The 15460-nt window shown below is 44.5% G+C and overlaps 1 protein-coding gene across 1 annotated transcript in view; it reads left to right on the top strand.

Moving 5' to 3' along the window:
• AATF (apoptosis antagonizing transcription factor) overlaps positions 1–14944 on the top strand; it is a 134783-nt gene extending 119839 nt beyond the window's left edge. The window contains exon 12 of the mRNA XM_081945446.1: positions 14481–14944. Coding sequence (XP_081801572.1) covers positions 14481–14544 — 64 coding nt within the window. The 3' untranslated portion in view covers positions 14545–14944. The remainder of the gene's footprint in view (positions 1–14480) is intronic.
• The last annotated feature ends 516 nt before the right edge of the window (positions 14945–15460 follow it).

The raw sequence follows: 15460 nt of genomic DNA, 5'->3' as shown, positions 1-15460 counted from the left end.
AGTCTCAGCTTTGTCTGAACAACGTTTAAAATCTGAGGGAGAGGAAATCCACAAAAGAAGCCAGCTTTAGAACACTTAGAAAACAGATAGTCCTCAAATTATGACCACAATGGAGCCCAACATTTCTGTTGCTAAGCAAGACAGTTGTTAAGTGAGACTAGAACTCACCATCTCCTGGTGATTAACCCAAAGTTACCCTGCTGGCTTGTATAGCTAAGGCAGAACTAGAACTCACCGTCTCCTGGTGATTAACCCAAAGTTACGCTGCTGGCTCGCATAGCTAAGGCAGAACTAGAACTCACCGTCTCCTGATTTCTAGTCCAGTATCTTAACCACTACATCAAACTGCCTTTCAGTTTCCTTGCTAGGCCTAAATTGCAGGAAAACTTTCCTCTCCTTTAATCTCTCTACATCTTCTCTTTTTTGTGGGGCATGTCAAGATTGGTCTAATTTTCTCCTTTGTCTTTTAAGAAAGGCATAAATCAGTGTTTCTCAACCTTGGCAGTTTGAAGATGTGTGGACTTCAACTCCCAGAAGTCCACGTGATGCTGGCTGGGGAATTCTGGGAGGTGAAGTCCACACGTTGCTGGCAGGGGAATTCTGGGAGTTGAAGTCCCCACCGCTTCAAACTGCCAAGGTTGAGAAACAGTGACATGAATAATTAAGCCCAGGCACTCACTGAGTTTTACAGCCAGTGACTCACGATAACTTTCCCCGCCTCTCCTTGAAACCAGGTTTTATGATAATATAATAAAAATATTAAATTAGAAAATGCCTCACTCGGGGTGATAAAACCTTCCTGCAGTGGAAATAGGTAATTATTCCCAGCTCAGCCTAAAATGACAGTTTAAAAGAAATAAAAATGTTACTGCTCATTACTTGCTTTCGCAGATTGTGATAAAGTTAAAATTTTAATTCAGGCGAGTTTTTCGATTCAACCCCAGGCCTTCCACCCAGTTGAAAGCCCTAGCAATTCCGGATGTTGTAAGTTACTCCTGGCCTTTGGATGATCTTATTACTCCTTCTTTTCTTCCTCCCCTCACCCCTCCTGGCTACTAATGGCCCCCTACCCCTTTACTGTCTGGACAGGAAACGATTGGCAAATTGACGGAGGGGACCAGCCACTTGCCCCCCCCTCTGAAAACTAAAAACAATTGTGAACCATTGCTAGTCTGCTAAGCTGGTTAAAGGTGCAGTCCTGCTAATAAATCAAAGATTTGTTCTCCGTATGGGTAGTACACAACTTATGCCCGGTCACTTAGCAACTGTTTGAAGTTACGACCAATCTGAAAAAGAGGACTTAAGACCCTGATTCGAAATTCTGATGGTTGGAGCTCCTTTGCAGTCCCACGACTGAACTTCAGGCACTTGGCAACACAGCTACATATACAACCATTGGGGGGGGGGGGGAAACACCACACGCACAAAAAACAAATCGTAAAATTGTGCTGCTCGGGTGACCAACCCATTTTGCAACCGTTATGACATTACAGCCATAATGGGCAGGCTCCGTTATGGTCGTATGTCAAGGACTACCTGTATGTAGTTAGAAGCAATTGTTTGAGTCTAGAGGTGGGTTCCTCCCCCCGTCGCTACTAGTATGCTGAGAAAGGGGACTTGTGTCCGTTTTTCACACTTACAACCGTTGCAGCATCCCCATGATTGTTGTTGTTAGTTGCGAAGTCGTGTCTGAGCCATCGCGACCCCATGGACAACGTTCCTCCAGCCCTTCCTGTCCTCTACCATCCTCTGGAGTCTATTTAAGATCACACCCACTGCTTCGGTGACTCCATCCAGCCCCCTCGTTCTCTCTTGTCCCCTTCTTCTTTTGCCCTCCATCGTTCCCAAGCTCTTCTCCAGGGAGTCTTTCTTCCTTCTCATTAGATGGCCAAAGTATGTGAGTTTCCTCTTCAGGATCTGGCCTTCTAAAGATCAGTCAGGGTTGATCTCCTCTAGGACTGACCGGTTGGATGGCCTTGCAGTCCGAGGGACTCGCAGGAGTCTTCTCCAGCACCCGAGTTCAAAGGCCTCCATTCTTTGACGCTCAGCCTTGATTATGGTCCAACTTTCACAGCCATCCATTGCAACTGGGAAAACCACAGCTTTGACTATACGCTCTTTTGTTGGCAAAGGGATGTCTCTGCTTTTTAGTACGCTATCCCCATGGACACATGATCAAAATTCGGATGCTCAGCAATCAGCCTGTATTCATGACGGTGGCCGTATCCCAAGGTCCCCTTTTGCGACCTTCTGACTAGCAAAGTCAGTGGAGGAAGCCAGATTAATGTTAGTAACTTAACATCAACTTAAGAGATTCACTTAACACTGCTTGATTTTTCAGAGTTTTGTACTGTTTCCTACAGGCAGACATGGTGGCCTATACAAGGATTTTCTCCTGTCTTTTTGCAACTGTAAAAAAACTGTAAAATATTTAACTATCGTAAAATGTGTTCGTTTTCTTTCTCTTCGGGGAATGAAACACGAGGGCTAAATTGTGCCTCAAAGAAACACGTTGATATTCAAAGATTCCCAGTCTATGATTGTAAGAAATATTGCTGCTATCAGACCAGATTTAAAAACCTTTAGATATCCAACAGATTGATCTAGACCTATGATTGCAAACCTATGGCACGCATGCCACAGGTGGCACGCAGAGCCCTCTCTGGCTTCTAGAGTGCACATGTGCAGTGGCCAGCTGATCTTCATGGGGGCTGGAGCTCCTGAAAACAGCCCCCAAAATGGCCAAAAACCAAGTCAGTTTGGGGACTTTTTTCGGCCATTTTTCGGGCTGTTTTTCAGGCCATTTTTCGTGGCCTGAAAAATGCCTGAAAAATGGCCAAAAATAGGCATGCACGGACCAGAAACCTGAAGACTAGCTGGCTGGCATATGCATGCTCGCTGGCCAGCTGGTCTTCGGGTTTCATGCACATGCATGCACGCATGTTCCTGTTTGGGCACTCTGTGCCTAAAAGGTTCTCCATCGCTAACCTAGACGGAATTTCATAATTGTTACCTTGGACTTACAATACAATACAATAGTAGAGTTGGAAGGGACCTTGGAGGTCTTCTAGTCCAACCCCCTGCCTAGGCAGGAAACCCTATACCATTTCAGACAGATGGCTATCCAACATCTTCTTAAAGATTTCCAGTGTTGGGTCATTCACAACTTCTGGAGGCAAGTTGTTCCACTGATTAATTGTTCTAACTGTCAGGAAGTTTCTCCTCAGTTCTAAGTTGCTTCTCTCCTTGATTAGTTTCCACCCATTGCTTCTTGTTCTACCCTCAGGTGCCTTGGAAAATAGTTTGACTCCCTCTTCTTTGGGGCAACCCTTGAGATCTTGGAAGACTGCTATCATGTCTCCCCTAGTCCTTCTTTCTCTTAAGCTAAACAGACTTGTTTAAGACTTGATTGAAGAGGTTAAAAATAAAGTTTTATATATATAAATGGAAGATCCCATTCTTTCCTTTCCACATCTCCTCCCTCCCCCAATATAATCCCTATGGTTTCTTTTTTAATCTTCTTAATTTTAATTGTTTTAGTATTATCTTTTTGTCATTTTGTAAGCCACCCAAAGTCACTGCAGCAGAGAGAGGGTAAACAAAGAAACATAGAATTCTTCCTTTCCAGATTCAATTTGGAAACGGGAGTTGCCTGCAAAATAGTGCTGTGGCCCACCAGCAGAGCTGGCAGCAGATTCGGACAGTGAGGATGTTGGGGAGGAACCTGGGCCAGTCCTGGAGTCTGGGGAAGGCTCTGATGAGGGCTCTGCGCCGGAGGCCAGGGCCGTATGCCAGTTATCAGCTGCCTTCAGAGTCAGACATCAGTGAGGCAGAAGAACAGCTGGAGCCTGTTCCCAGTGTGCGCATGCGCAGAGTTGCCAGACGACGGGAACAGCTAAAGAACAGGGGTCGACTTAGGAGCAAGGCCACAGGTGGACGATGAATGGCCCCTGCCAGAAGAAATAAAAGAGGAGCGAAAGGGGAGTGGAGTTTGCAGCAGACAATTAGTTCAATTCATTGGTTTGTGTCTCTCCGAGGCTCCTTGCCACGTTCTGCAGATATCGGCCTGGCAGCTCTCCAAGCCAGATAAGGTCTGTGACTGTAAATCCTCCCTTGAAAGTCTTTGCTGGATGTGAGTGAGCAGAATTCACACTAAATTAATAAAAGGAGTTTGCTTCATGCTCTCGGGTCAGAACAAATAGAGGATTTTCCTCTCCTTCCTGCACCCTTGTTTATTTTTTAAGTTGGGAGGATTGGGTCTGTTCACATTTTTAAAAAAAATTCTAGCATTGCTGCTCTGAGTAATTTTGGAAGCACCTTGTATCCAGATTTCATTAGTTTTAAAATAGAAAGCATGTCTTGTTTGCGTAGTATGTCGTTTGGTTTGTTGGGGATTGCTTCCTATGAATAATGTTTGAATTATTCTCCGCAAATGGGTGCACCTCTTTCCATGCCACGATAAAACATACAAACCAAGTACTTACAATGGAAGAAAACAGTTTTAGGAAATGGAAAATTTAAAAGCCAGGCTCAGCTAAATTTATAAATTCCTGAAGATTATTGACCTTATGCGTTGCAAATTATCTGTGGGCTGTTTAGGAATTTTGGACAGCTATCCAAGTCAGAGGTGTCCCCGCTTGGTTACTTTAAGATTTATGGACTTCAACTCTCAGAATTCCCCATTCAGCCAAATGTCTGACTGGTGGACTTCTACTTCCAGAATTCCCCAGCCAGCATGGCTGGCTGGGGAATTCTGGGAGTTGAAGTCCACAAGCCTTAAAAGTCCCCAGGCTTGGATACCCCTGACCTAAATAGTATCTCCAATTGTATATTTATATGTTTAGAATCTGTGATACCTGCACAACTGTTGTTTTTCTGAATCTGTTCTACAGTATCTTCCTGGCCCTGTTTGGACCTCTGACCACTTCTTTATCGCACGTAACTGTCTCCTCCCCGCCCCCTCCAAACAAACCAATCTTTATTTTAATTCGGCGAGCAACATTCCGCTTGTCCAAAATCGCAATCAATTTGAACATCGTTGCGGGCTTGAGTTGATTGTCTCTCCTTCAAGTATTATGTCAGTCTCAGGGAAGAAAGGATAACATATATGAAAACGAAATTACAATCCCATACAACCTGGCTGATTGAATCGCCCGTCCTTTCATCGCCACGGTTCTCATACATTCCTATTAAAATATTCAATCTTGTTCCTTCCATGAAAAGCCTTGTTTGGAAAGGGCAAACTTCGAGGAGGAACAAAAAAACCCTCAGTCCCCAGAGAGATGGGATCTAAGGCTCATGTCGTATTTACATATTGGGAGGCTGTGTGTGTGTGTGTGTGTGTATGAGAGAGGGGGGGAGTGAAAGAGGGAGAGAGAGAAAAAGAGTGTGAGAGAGGGGAAAGAGAGAGGAGTGAGATTGAGAGGAGAGAGAGAAAGAGTGGGAGAGGAGAGAGAAGGTGGGAGAGAGGAAAGAGGGAGGAGAGAAAGGGAAGAGATAAAAGAGTGTGTGAGAGGGGAAAGGGGAGAGGGAGGGGAGAGGGAGGAAAGAGTGAGAGGAGAAAGTGAAAAAGAGAGGGGAGACAGGAAAGCAAGTGAGGAGAGAAAGAGAGGAGAGAGAAAGTGAGAAAAAGAGAGATGAGACAAAGTGAGAAGGGGGAGTGGAAAAAGTGTGTGGGGGAGAAAGAGGAATCAGTGAGAAAAGAGGGAGAGAGGAGACAGAAAAAGAGAGAAGAGAGAAAGGGGGGAGAAAAAGTGTGAGGGGAAAGATGAATGAGAATGAGGAGAGAGAGAGAAGGGGGGAGAGAAAAAGTGTGTGAGGGGAAAGAGGAATGAGAGTGAAGAGAGAGAAAAGTGGGGGAGAGAAAAAGTGTGTGAGGGGAAAGAGGAATGAGAGTGAGGAGAGAGAAAAAGGAGGGAGAGAAAAAGCATGTGAGGGGAAAGGAATGAGAGTGAGAAGAGAGAAAGAAAGGGAGAGAAAAAGCGGGTGAGGGGAAAGAGGAATGAGAGTGAGGAGAGAGAAAAAGGAGGGAGAGAAAAAGCATGTGAGGGGAAAGGAATGAGAGTGAGAAGAAAGAGAGAAAGGGAGAGAAAAAGCGGGTGAGGGGAAAAGGAATGAGAAGAGGGGAGAGAGAAAAAGTGTGTGAGGGAAAAGAGGAATGAGAAGAGGGGAGAGAGAAAAAGCGTGTGAGGGGAAAGAGGAATGAGAGTGAAGAGAGAGAGAAAGGAGGGAGAGAAAAAGCATGTGGGGAAAGAGGAATGAGAGTGAGAAGAGAGAGAGAAAGGGAGAGAAAAGTGGGTGAGGGGAAAGGGAATGAGAAGAGGGGAGAGAGAAAAAGCGTGTGAGGGGAAAGAGGAATGAGAGTGAGGAGAGAGAGAAAAAGGAGGGAGAGAAAAAGCATGTGAGGGGAAAGGAATGAGAGTGAGAAGAAAGAGAGAAAGGGAGAGAAAAAGCGGGTGAGGGGAAAAGGAATGAGAAGAGGGGAGAGAGAAAAAGTGTGTGAGGGAAAAGAGGAATGAGAAGAGGGGAGAGAGAAAAAGCGTGTGAGGGGAAAGAGGAATGAGAGTGAAGAGAGAGAGAAAGGGGGGAGAGAAAAAGCATGTGGGGAAAGAGGAATGAGAGTGAGAAGAGAGAGAAAGGGAGAGAAAAAGTGGGTGAGGGGAAAGGGAATGAGAAGAGGGGAGAGAGAAAAAGCGTGTGAGGGGAAAGAGGAATGAGAGTGAGGAGAGAGAGAAAAAGGAGGGAGAGAAAAAGCATGTGAGGGGAAAGGAATGAGAGTGAGAAGAAAGAGAGAAAGGGAGAGAAAAAGCGGGTGAGCGGAAAAGGAATGAGAAGAGGGGAGAGAGAAAAAGTGGGTGAGAGGAAAGAGGAATGAGTGAGAAGAGAAAGGGGGAGAGAAAAAGCATGTGAGGGAAAAGAGGAATGAGTGAGAAGAGAGAGAGAAAGGGAGATAAAAAGCCGGTGAGGGAAAGAGGAATGAGAAGAGGGGAGAGAGAAAGAGAGAGGAGAGAAAAAGCATGTGAGGGGAAAGAGGAATGAGAGTGAGAAGAGAGAGAGAGAGGAGGGAGAGAAAAAGCATGTGGGGAAAGAGGAATGAGAGTGAGAAGAGAGAGAGAAAGGGAGAGAAAAAGTGTGTGAGGGAAAAGAGGAATGAGAAGAGGGGAGAGAGAAAGAGAGAGGAGAGAAAAAGCATGTGAGGGGAAAGAGGAATGAGAGTGAGAAGAGAGAAAGGGGGGAGAGAAAAAGTGTGTAAGAGGAATGAGAGAGAAGAGAGAGAGAAGGGGGAGAAAGGGTTTGAAGGGAAAGAAGAGGGAACGAGGGAGAGAGGAGACAGAAAGAGAGGAGAGAGAAAGGGGAAAGAGGAATGAGTAAGAGGAGAGAGAGAAAGGAGAGAGAGAGAGATGCCATGCAAGGTCTCTGCAGTCCTGGTGTTTATTAATAAAAGATGCATTTTTAATTATCGGGGGGGGGGCTTTTCCTTGAAGAACCGGATGACGTCCGTGGCAGGTCCTGCCTTGTATAAAATTCTCCTTGAGAAGTTACTTTTCCTGCCCCCCTTCAATCCCTTCAGAAGGCGCCTACAGCAAGAGGGTTTCAGGGGGGTGGGGGCTGTGTTTATTCCTGTCAGAAGCATCCCAATTGAAATAAGGGCATACCATATGACATAAACATTTACAATACAAGATTAAAATAGGTACAAATTAAACAGCTCTTGCCCAGAAACCAGCAACATTTAATTGTGTTCCATCGTACTGCCATGAATTCCTCAAGTGTACACTGATCGGGGCGCTAAGAGCAGGTATACGTACGTTTGTGTCGTCGTCTGCATATCACCACAATCGCAAAGAGCAGAAGCCACCAGATAGCCCCATTTGTTCAGAATGTCTCTGGACCTTTTTTACCCATGCGCAGTCTGTTCCAGGGATGGAGAACCATAAGTGGCTCTTTTATGACTTACTAGCCGATAACCTGGCATTGTCCGGGTATTTATTTATAGGGCGGAAATGTCCGGACCCAACGTAATTTCTAATGTTGGATTTTCCCCCTTACCAGAGGGAGACCCCTTGTGGAGTACTGTGAAGCCGTTACCATGACAACTCCACAGCGCTGTACAGTAGAAGCCATTTTACGGCAGTACAGTAGAAGATATTTGAAGGCACAAAAGGATGTATTTTAACAGAACACACACCCCGAAGGGTGTTAGGGGTGTCTTACCCCCACAATATTTGTTTCCAGAGAGTAAGTCATCTATGCACTAAATTTGGTTGAAATTGCTCGAGGCGTTCAGAGTTAGGCTGGAACACACACTCACACTCATACACACACACAGCCGTTTTTATATGTAGATAGATAATGTAACATACAAAAAAAAATACAAAAGTAAATAGGGAAAATAGGAAGGGGAAAAGGGAAGGGAAAAGTGAGGGAAAGAAAAGCGGAAAAATAAAAGGCACTGACTTTCGACTCCCTTTGGTGCAGTTGAATAAGGCATTAACATCAAACCACACACGCACGCACAGCGATAGATGGATGGATGGATAGATGATAGATAGATAGATAGATAGATAGATAGATAGATAGATAGATAGATAGATAGATAGATAGATGATAGATAGATAGATAGATAGATAGATAGATGATAGATAGATAGATAGATAGATAGATAGATAGATAGATAGATAGATAGATAGAGATAGAGATAGGTAGACAGACAGATATAAATAGATAGGTATAGACAGACAGACAGACATAGATGATAGATAGATGATAGATAGATAGATAGATAGATAGATAGATAGATAGATAGATAGATAGATAGATAGATAGATAGATGATAGATAGATAGAAAGACAGATAGAAAGACAGATATAGATAGATAGACAGACAGACAGATATAGACAGACAGACAGACAGACAGAGATGATGGATGGATGATAGACAGACAGACAGGCAGAGATAAATAGATAGACAGACGAGATGATGGATAGATGGACAGGATAGATAGATAGATATAGATAGATAGACAGACATAGATAGATGATAGATAGATAGATGATAGATAGATAGATAGATAGATAGATAGATGATAGATAGATAGATAGATAGATAGATAGATAGATAGATGATAGATAGAAAGAAAGACAGACAGATATAAATAGCTAGATATAGACAGACAGACAGACAGACAGACAGACATAGATAGATAGATAGATAGATAGATAGATAGATAGATAGATAGATAGATGATAGATAGATAGATAGATAGATAGATAGATAGATAGATAGATAGAAAGACAGAGATAGATAGACAGACAGACAGACAGATATAGACAGACAGACAGATATAGACAGACAGACAGACAGACAGACAGAGATGATGGATGGATGATAGACAGACAGACAGACAGAGATAAATAGATAGACAGACGAGATGATGGACGGATGGACAGGATAGATAGATAGATATAGATAGATAGACAGACATAGATAGATAGATAGATAGATAGATAGATAGATAGATGATAGATAGATAGATAGATAGATAGATAGATAGATAGATAGATAGATAGATAGATAGATAGATAGATAGATAGATAGATGATGGATGGATGGACAGAGATGGTAGATAGACAGAAAGAAAGAATGACTGACTGACTGACAGACAAGTCATATCACGGGGCCTTGGTTCCCCACTTTTGGTCTATCCAATGATTTGAATAATGATATGTTAGCAATATGTTAATATCTGAACAATGATAGGTTGGAATGATAAAGATAGTGGAAGACAGACAGGTCATCTCTGCCCGTGGTTGTTTTATCTTCTGGAGACCATTTTGCAAACCCAGCATGGAGAATGGAATGGGACCTTGGAGAGCCTATACTGCTTTAGATAAGTGGCTGTCTAGTTTCTTCTTTAAAACCTCCAGTGATGAAGAACCCACGATTTCTGGTGGTAAGCTTTTCCACTGGTTAATTGTCCTCACTGTTAGGAAGTTTCTCCTTAATTCCAGGTTGCTTCTCTCTTTGATTAGTTTCCAACCATTGCTTCTTGTCCTGCCCTCTGGTGCTTTGGAGAATAAGTTTTTTTTTTTTTCAGAAAATTTTATTGGTTTTTTAAAACATTTATAAGGAATTCTGGGTGTACAAAGGGGGCAAGCATTGACATACCACGACAGGGAGAGATAACCATCTTGAAGCAGATCCCCCAAAAAATTAGGGAGAAAAGAAAAAATTATTCGCAATTGGCGAATAAATTATACCAGAAAGGGGTGTGGTTTAGATGGTTGATGCCTGAAGGGATGCTGATATTCTGGGAGGAGACAAGAATCAGAATCAACACACCCACAGAGGCTCAGGCCTTTATGGAAAAAAATAAAGCGAACCTAGAAAAAACAGAAGACACTACAACGGTCACACAGGACACGGGAGGGGCCGGAGCTCTGCCAGCGGGGGGAGAAGGGGCAACACTAAGAAAGCTCAGATCACAAAAATGAATAAGAAAATCACATTGTTATAAACAGACCGAAAGTAATAATGAAATTATATCTAGACTATATATTATAATATATAAGCTGATTGAAATTTTTTTATAGAATTAATATGCTGATTTTATACGATTTTGTATTAATGTTTTATACACAGATGTATCTTATGAGTTTGGAGGGAGGGGGCGTCTGCCATACTTGCAACTGCCAAAATTTGTATACCATTCCACCTACGCTTTGGAGAATAAGTTGACCCCCTCTTCTTTCTGGCAGGCCCTCAAATCCGGGCATACTGCTATCATGTCACCCTTTCTTCTTCTTCTTCTTTTTGACTAGCCAAACCCAAATCCTGCAGCCGTTCTTCATATGTTTTCGTCTCCAGGCCTTTGATCCTCTTAGTTGCTCTTCTATGAACTTTTTCCAAGGTCTCAGCATCATTTTTGTAGTTTAGTGACCAAACTTGGTTGCCATATTCCAGGTGTGGCCCTCTGACAGCGAAAACGGAGCTCGGGTGGATGCATTTTCGGTGGCAAGAGGGCTGCAGGAAGCTGTTGCGGCTGAAAACGCAGCCCAGGAGGGATCCCCAACCCTTGGTCTGCGGCCCATTCGGAACCAGGCCTCATAAGGGGCGAGTAAGCGCAGGCATGTGGGCAGCTCTACTTGTATAAGCGGCAGGTGGGTGGGCACACTTGAAAAGCTCTACCTGTGAGAGCAGTAGAAGTGCACCACCTTTGCAAATAGAGCTGCATGCACGCACACTTGCCACTCACACAGAACTCTCCCCTTCTCCCCCCAGTCCGTCAAACCAGTCACTTCTCTGAAATATATAAGTTCTCCTGCTTTAACTAGAAGACCTCCAAGGTCCCTTCCAGCTCCATTCTGTTTACTAAGTTTTGTTGTTCTGGTTATTTTTGAGAAGGTATTTTTGACTCAGGAGTCATTAGTCATCTGAGCTTGGTTGTTGGCTTTCAGACCCTTCACTACCTAACTATGTCACATCATCAGTTTGAGGGAATGTGGGGTTTCTTCTCTGTTGATATACAGTAACTTGCCCTGCCAGTATTGGTGGAGGTGTGTATTTTTTTTTTTTTTTTGTAAAATATTTTCTCCTTGGTAGTCCTTTCATTAAGGTTTTGTTTTCTGCTTGATTAATACAATACAATACAATACAATAGTAGAGTTGGAAGGGACCTTGGAGGCCTTCTAGTCCAACCCCCTGCCTAGGCAGGAAACCCTATACCGTTTCAGACAAATGGCTATCCAACATCTTCTTAAAAACTTCCAGTGTTGGGGCATTCACAACTTCTGGAGGCAACTTCTGTTCCACTGATTAATTGTTCTCACTGTCAGGAAATTTCTCCTTAGTTCTATGTTGCTTCTCTCCTTGATTAGTTTCCACCCATTGCTTCTTGTTCTGCCCTCAGGTGCTTTGGAGAATAGTTTGACTCCCTCTTCCTTGTGGCAACCCCTGAGATATTGGAAGACTGCTATCATGTCTCCTCTAGTCCTTCTTTCTCTTAAGTAAACATACCCAGTTCCTGCAACCGTTCTTCATATGTTTTAGCCTCCAGTCCCCTAATCCTCTTTGTTGCTCTTCTCTGCACTCTTTCTAGAGTCTCCACATCTTTTCTACATCGTGGCGACCAGAACTGAATGCCGTATTCCAAGTGTGGCCTTACCAAGGCATTATAAAGTGGTATTAACCCTTCACGTGATCTTGATTCTATCCCTCTGTTGATGCAGCCTACAACTTTGTTGGCTTTTTTGGCAGCTGCTTCACACGGCTGGCTCCTATTTAAATGGTTGTCCACTAGGACTCCAAGATCCCTCTCACAGTTACAGATTGTTTGCCTGGTGTTAATCCCTGCTTATCTGGGAGAGAGTATATTTTCCTCTTGTTGTTTTCTGCTTAGCCTCTTCCCTTGTCTCTTTTTGACTGCCATTCTTCTTTCATTTGTCCAACTAGAAAGCAACACAACTCAAACTTGGCTGATTCCTGAAGACTTAAGTAGGGCTAAACTTGGACAGTATTTGAACGAAACCACAGTAGAAGGAAATTCTATTGTTATCTGGAAAATGTTTTGGGAAATTACATTAAAAAAAAGAAGGAAATGGCATGTCATAGAATATAGGAACTGGAACTTGCCCTCTTTTACGACTGTTCTTGCCGCAGTTGTTAAGTTAGTAACACGGTTGTTAAGTGAAGCTGAGGTCAGTGCAACCTTCATAAGTACATGCCTGTGGCCAAGCGTCCAAATTTTGGTCACTTGACCACAGGGATGCTGTAACTATCATAAGTGTGAAAAGCGGTCATAAGTCACTTTTCTCAGTGCTGTCGTAACTTCAAGCGGTCACAGAACAGCATTGTTGTAAGTCGAGGACTGCCTGCATAGCCTATGCATAAGAATCTTCTCAACTAACAGTCAGCAATTGGTTAGAGTTACAGGTAGCTTGTTATCCCAAAGGTGCTTTTTCAGGAAGCAACTGGACTTTCTTGTTTGTTGTTTTGAAGACGTTTCACTTCTCATCCAAGAAGCTTCTTCAGCTCTGACTGGATGGTGGGGAATGGAAGGATTTTCTATTCCTTTCAGACAGCTGCATCCTTCCAGAGGGTCCTTGAAGCACTTTTGTGTCCTCAGGGTCACCTAATGGTTCCTGTAGTCTGCACTCCCTCTGGACAGCCATTCCTACTCCCACGCCATTCAAAGGTGTGTTCATCCTAAATTGTATACCGTGTTTTTCAGAATATAAGACGCATCTTTTTCCCTCAAAAAGCTGAAAATCTGGGTGCGTCTTATACAGTGGTGGGTTCCTCCCGGATCGCACCGGATCGCGCGCGCTCCCTTTCAGCGCTCCACCTGGCTTGCGCGCTCCCTTTCAGCGCTCCACCTGGCTTGCGCGCTCCCTTTCAGCGCTCCACCTGGCTTGCACGCTCCCTTTCAGCGCTCCACCTGGCTCTCGCGCTCCCTTCCGGCGCTGAAACCGGAAGTACAGTTTTGCCCGGCCCTGGCGAAGCAACGATGCCTGCCTGCGCTCCACCAGCTCGGCTGGGAACGGAGATGTTTCCTCAGCGGAGCGGAGCGCCTGAAAAGTCTTCCGGTTTCAGCGCCGGAAGGGAGCGCGAGAGCCAGGTGGAGCGCTGAAAGGGAGCGCGCAAGCCAGGTGGAGCGCTGAAAGGGAGCGCGCAAGCCAGGTGGAGCGCTGAAAGGGAGCGCGCGCGATCCGGTGCGATCCAGCAGGAACCCACCACTGGTCTTATACACTGAATACAGCATTTTTGGCCTCCTGAAACCCCGCCCCCTTCACCAAAATGGCTGTGCAGAGCCTTTAGGAGGCTTGCAGAGTGCTCCTGGGGGCTGGGGAGGGCAGAAATGAGTGAAAAACTGGCTGTTTTTGCTCAATTTGCCCCCCCCCCCAGCCCCCAGGAGCACTCTATAAGCCTCCTAAAGGCTATTCATGCCCTTTTTTTGAAGAAAAACAGGCCGTTTTTGGGCGGTCTGCTGAGTGCAAAAACTTTTTAAAAACATTTTCCTCTTCAAAATCTTGGTGTGTCTTATACTCTGGTGCATCTTGTATTCCGAAAAATACAGTAGCTAAAAGTCTGTCGAGATTCTTAGTCATCCAGATCCAGGAGAATATCCTTTGGGACAACCATAACCTGGATACCTTGAGAGTCTCTACAGACTGTCGGTGCATTTATATCTGGAAGATACTTTGATTGTTCAATTTTGCCTCTGCAACCCTGGAAGGCTGTCAAGAATTTGAGCAACAAGAATTAACCGGCTCCCATCCTGCTGATCCCAAATATAATGGGGCCAGATGCTGAAACCTCTGGAGACTGATCTCTCTTTCTCCTCCTTATTTTATTGACTTTATTTTGTTGCTTTTCTTGCTTTCTCCTGGCTCTGGAATGAGCCAGGCTTACCAACTTGAATAACTTTTAATGACTTCAAATTGTTTGCCTTTCCCTGCCTCTTGTCTCTCCCTCCCCTCCAGGACAGAACTGTATCGGTCACTGTTTGGCAAGCAGGTCCGCCTGGAAGAAGGACATCAAGCCTAGTAATCCACAGGACACCTTGGCAGGTTCTGGAATGTGGGAGACCTTCTCATGTTCGGATAGTCCCACCACCTTACAGGCCTCGCTCAGGGGAGCCAAGGTAGTGTCTGTCCATTTGATGGAGAAGAACCTGAGGAAGCTGCCATCCATGATCACATTGGGACACAAGACAACATTTGTGTCCTACTCTCCCCACCCCCTTCTGAACTTCCCTCAAGATGAGCCATGTCAATTCCGTCAGGCTGTTTCCTGTGGGATCTTCAAGGACACAGTGGGCACGAAGTCATCGTTCTGGCAGGGCAAGACTATTGCCAAAGATCACCACTGACATCCCGATGGATGGATGGATGGATGGGATGGGATGGGATGGGATGGGATGGGATGGGATGGGATGGGATGAGATGATGGATGGATGGATGGATTGGATGGGATAGGATGAGATGATGGATGGGTGGGTGGATTGGATTGGATTGGTTTGGATGGGTGGATTGGATGGGATGACGGATGGATGGATGGATGCCAAAGCAATTTGCTTGATGAAAAAAGGCTCACCACTATCACTGCATCCCAGTGGATGGATGAATTGGTGGGTGAGTGGGTGGATAGTTGATGGATGGATGGATGGATGATAGATTGGATGGAGGATGGATGGATAGAATGGATGATGGATTGGATGGATGGATGATGGATGGATTGGATGGATGATGGATTGGATGGAGGGATGATGGATGGATGGATTGGATTGGATTGGATGGATGATGGATTGGATGGAGGGATGATGGATGGATGGATTGGATTGGATTGGATGGATGATGGATTGGATGGATGATAGATGGATTAGATTGAGAGATGATGATGGATTGGATGGATGATGATTGGATGGATGATGATGGATTGGATGGAGGGATGATGGATTGGA

The sequence above is a fragment of the Natrix helvetica genome, assembly GCF_964273705.1.
Source record: "Natrix helvetica genome assembly, chromosome: 2".
In the NCBI taxonomy this organism is placed as follows: Eukaryota; Metazoa; Chordata; class Lepidosauria; order Squamata; family Natricidae; genus Natrix; species Natrix helvetica.
This window is presented reverse-complemented; position numbering and strand designations above follow the sequence as displayed.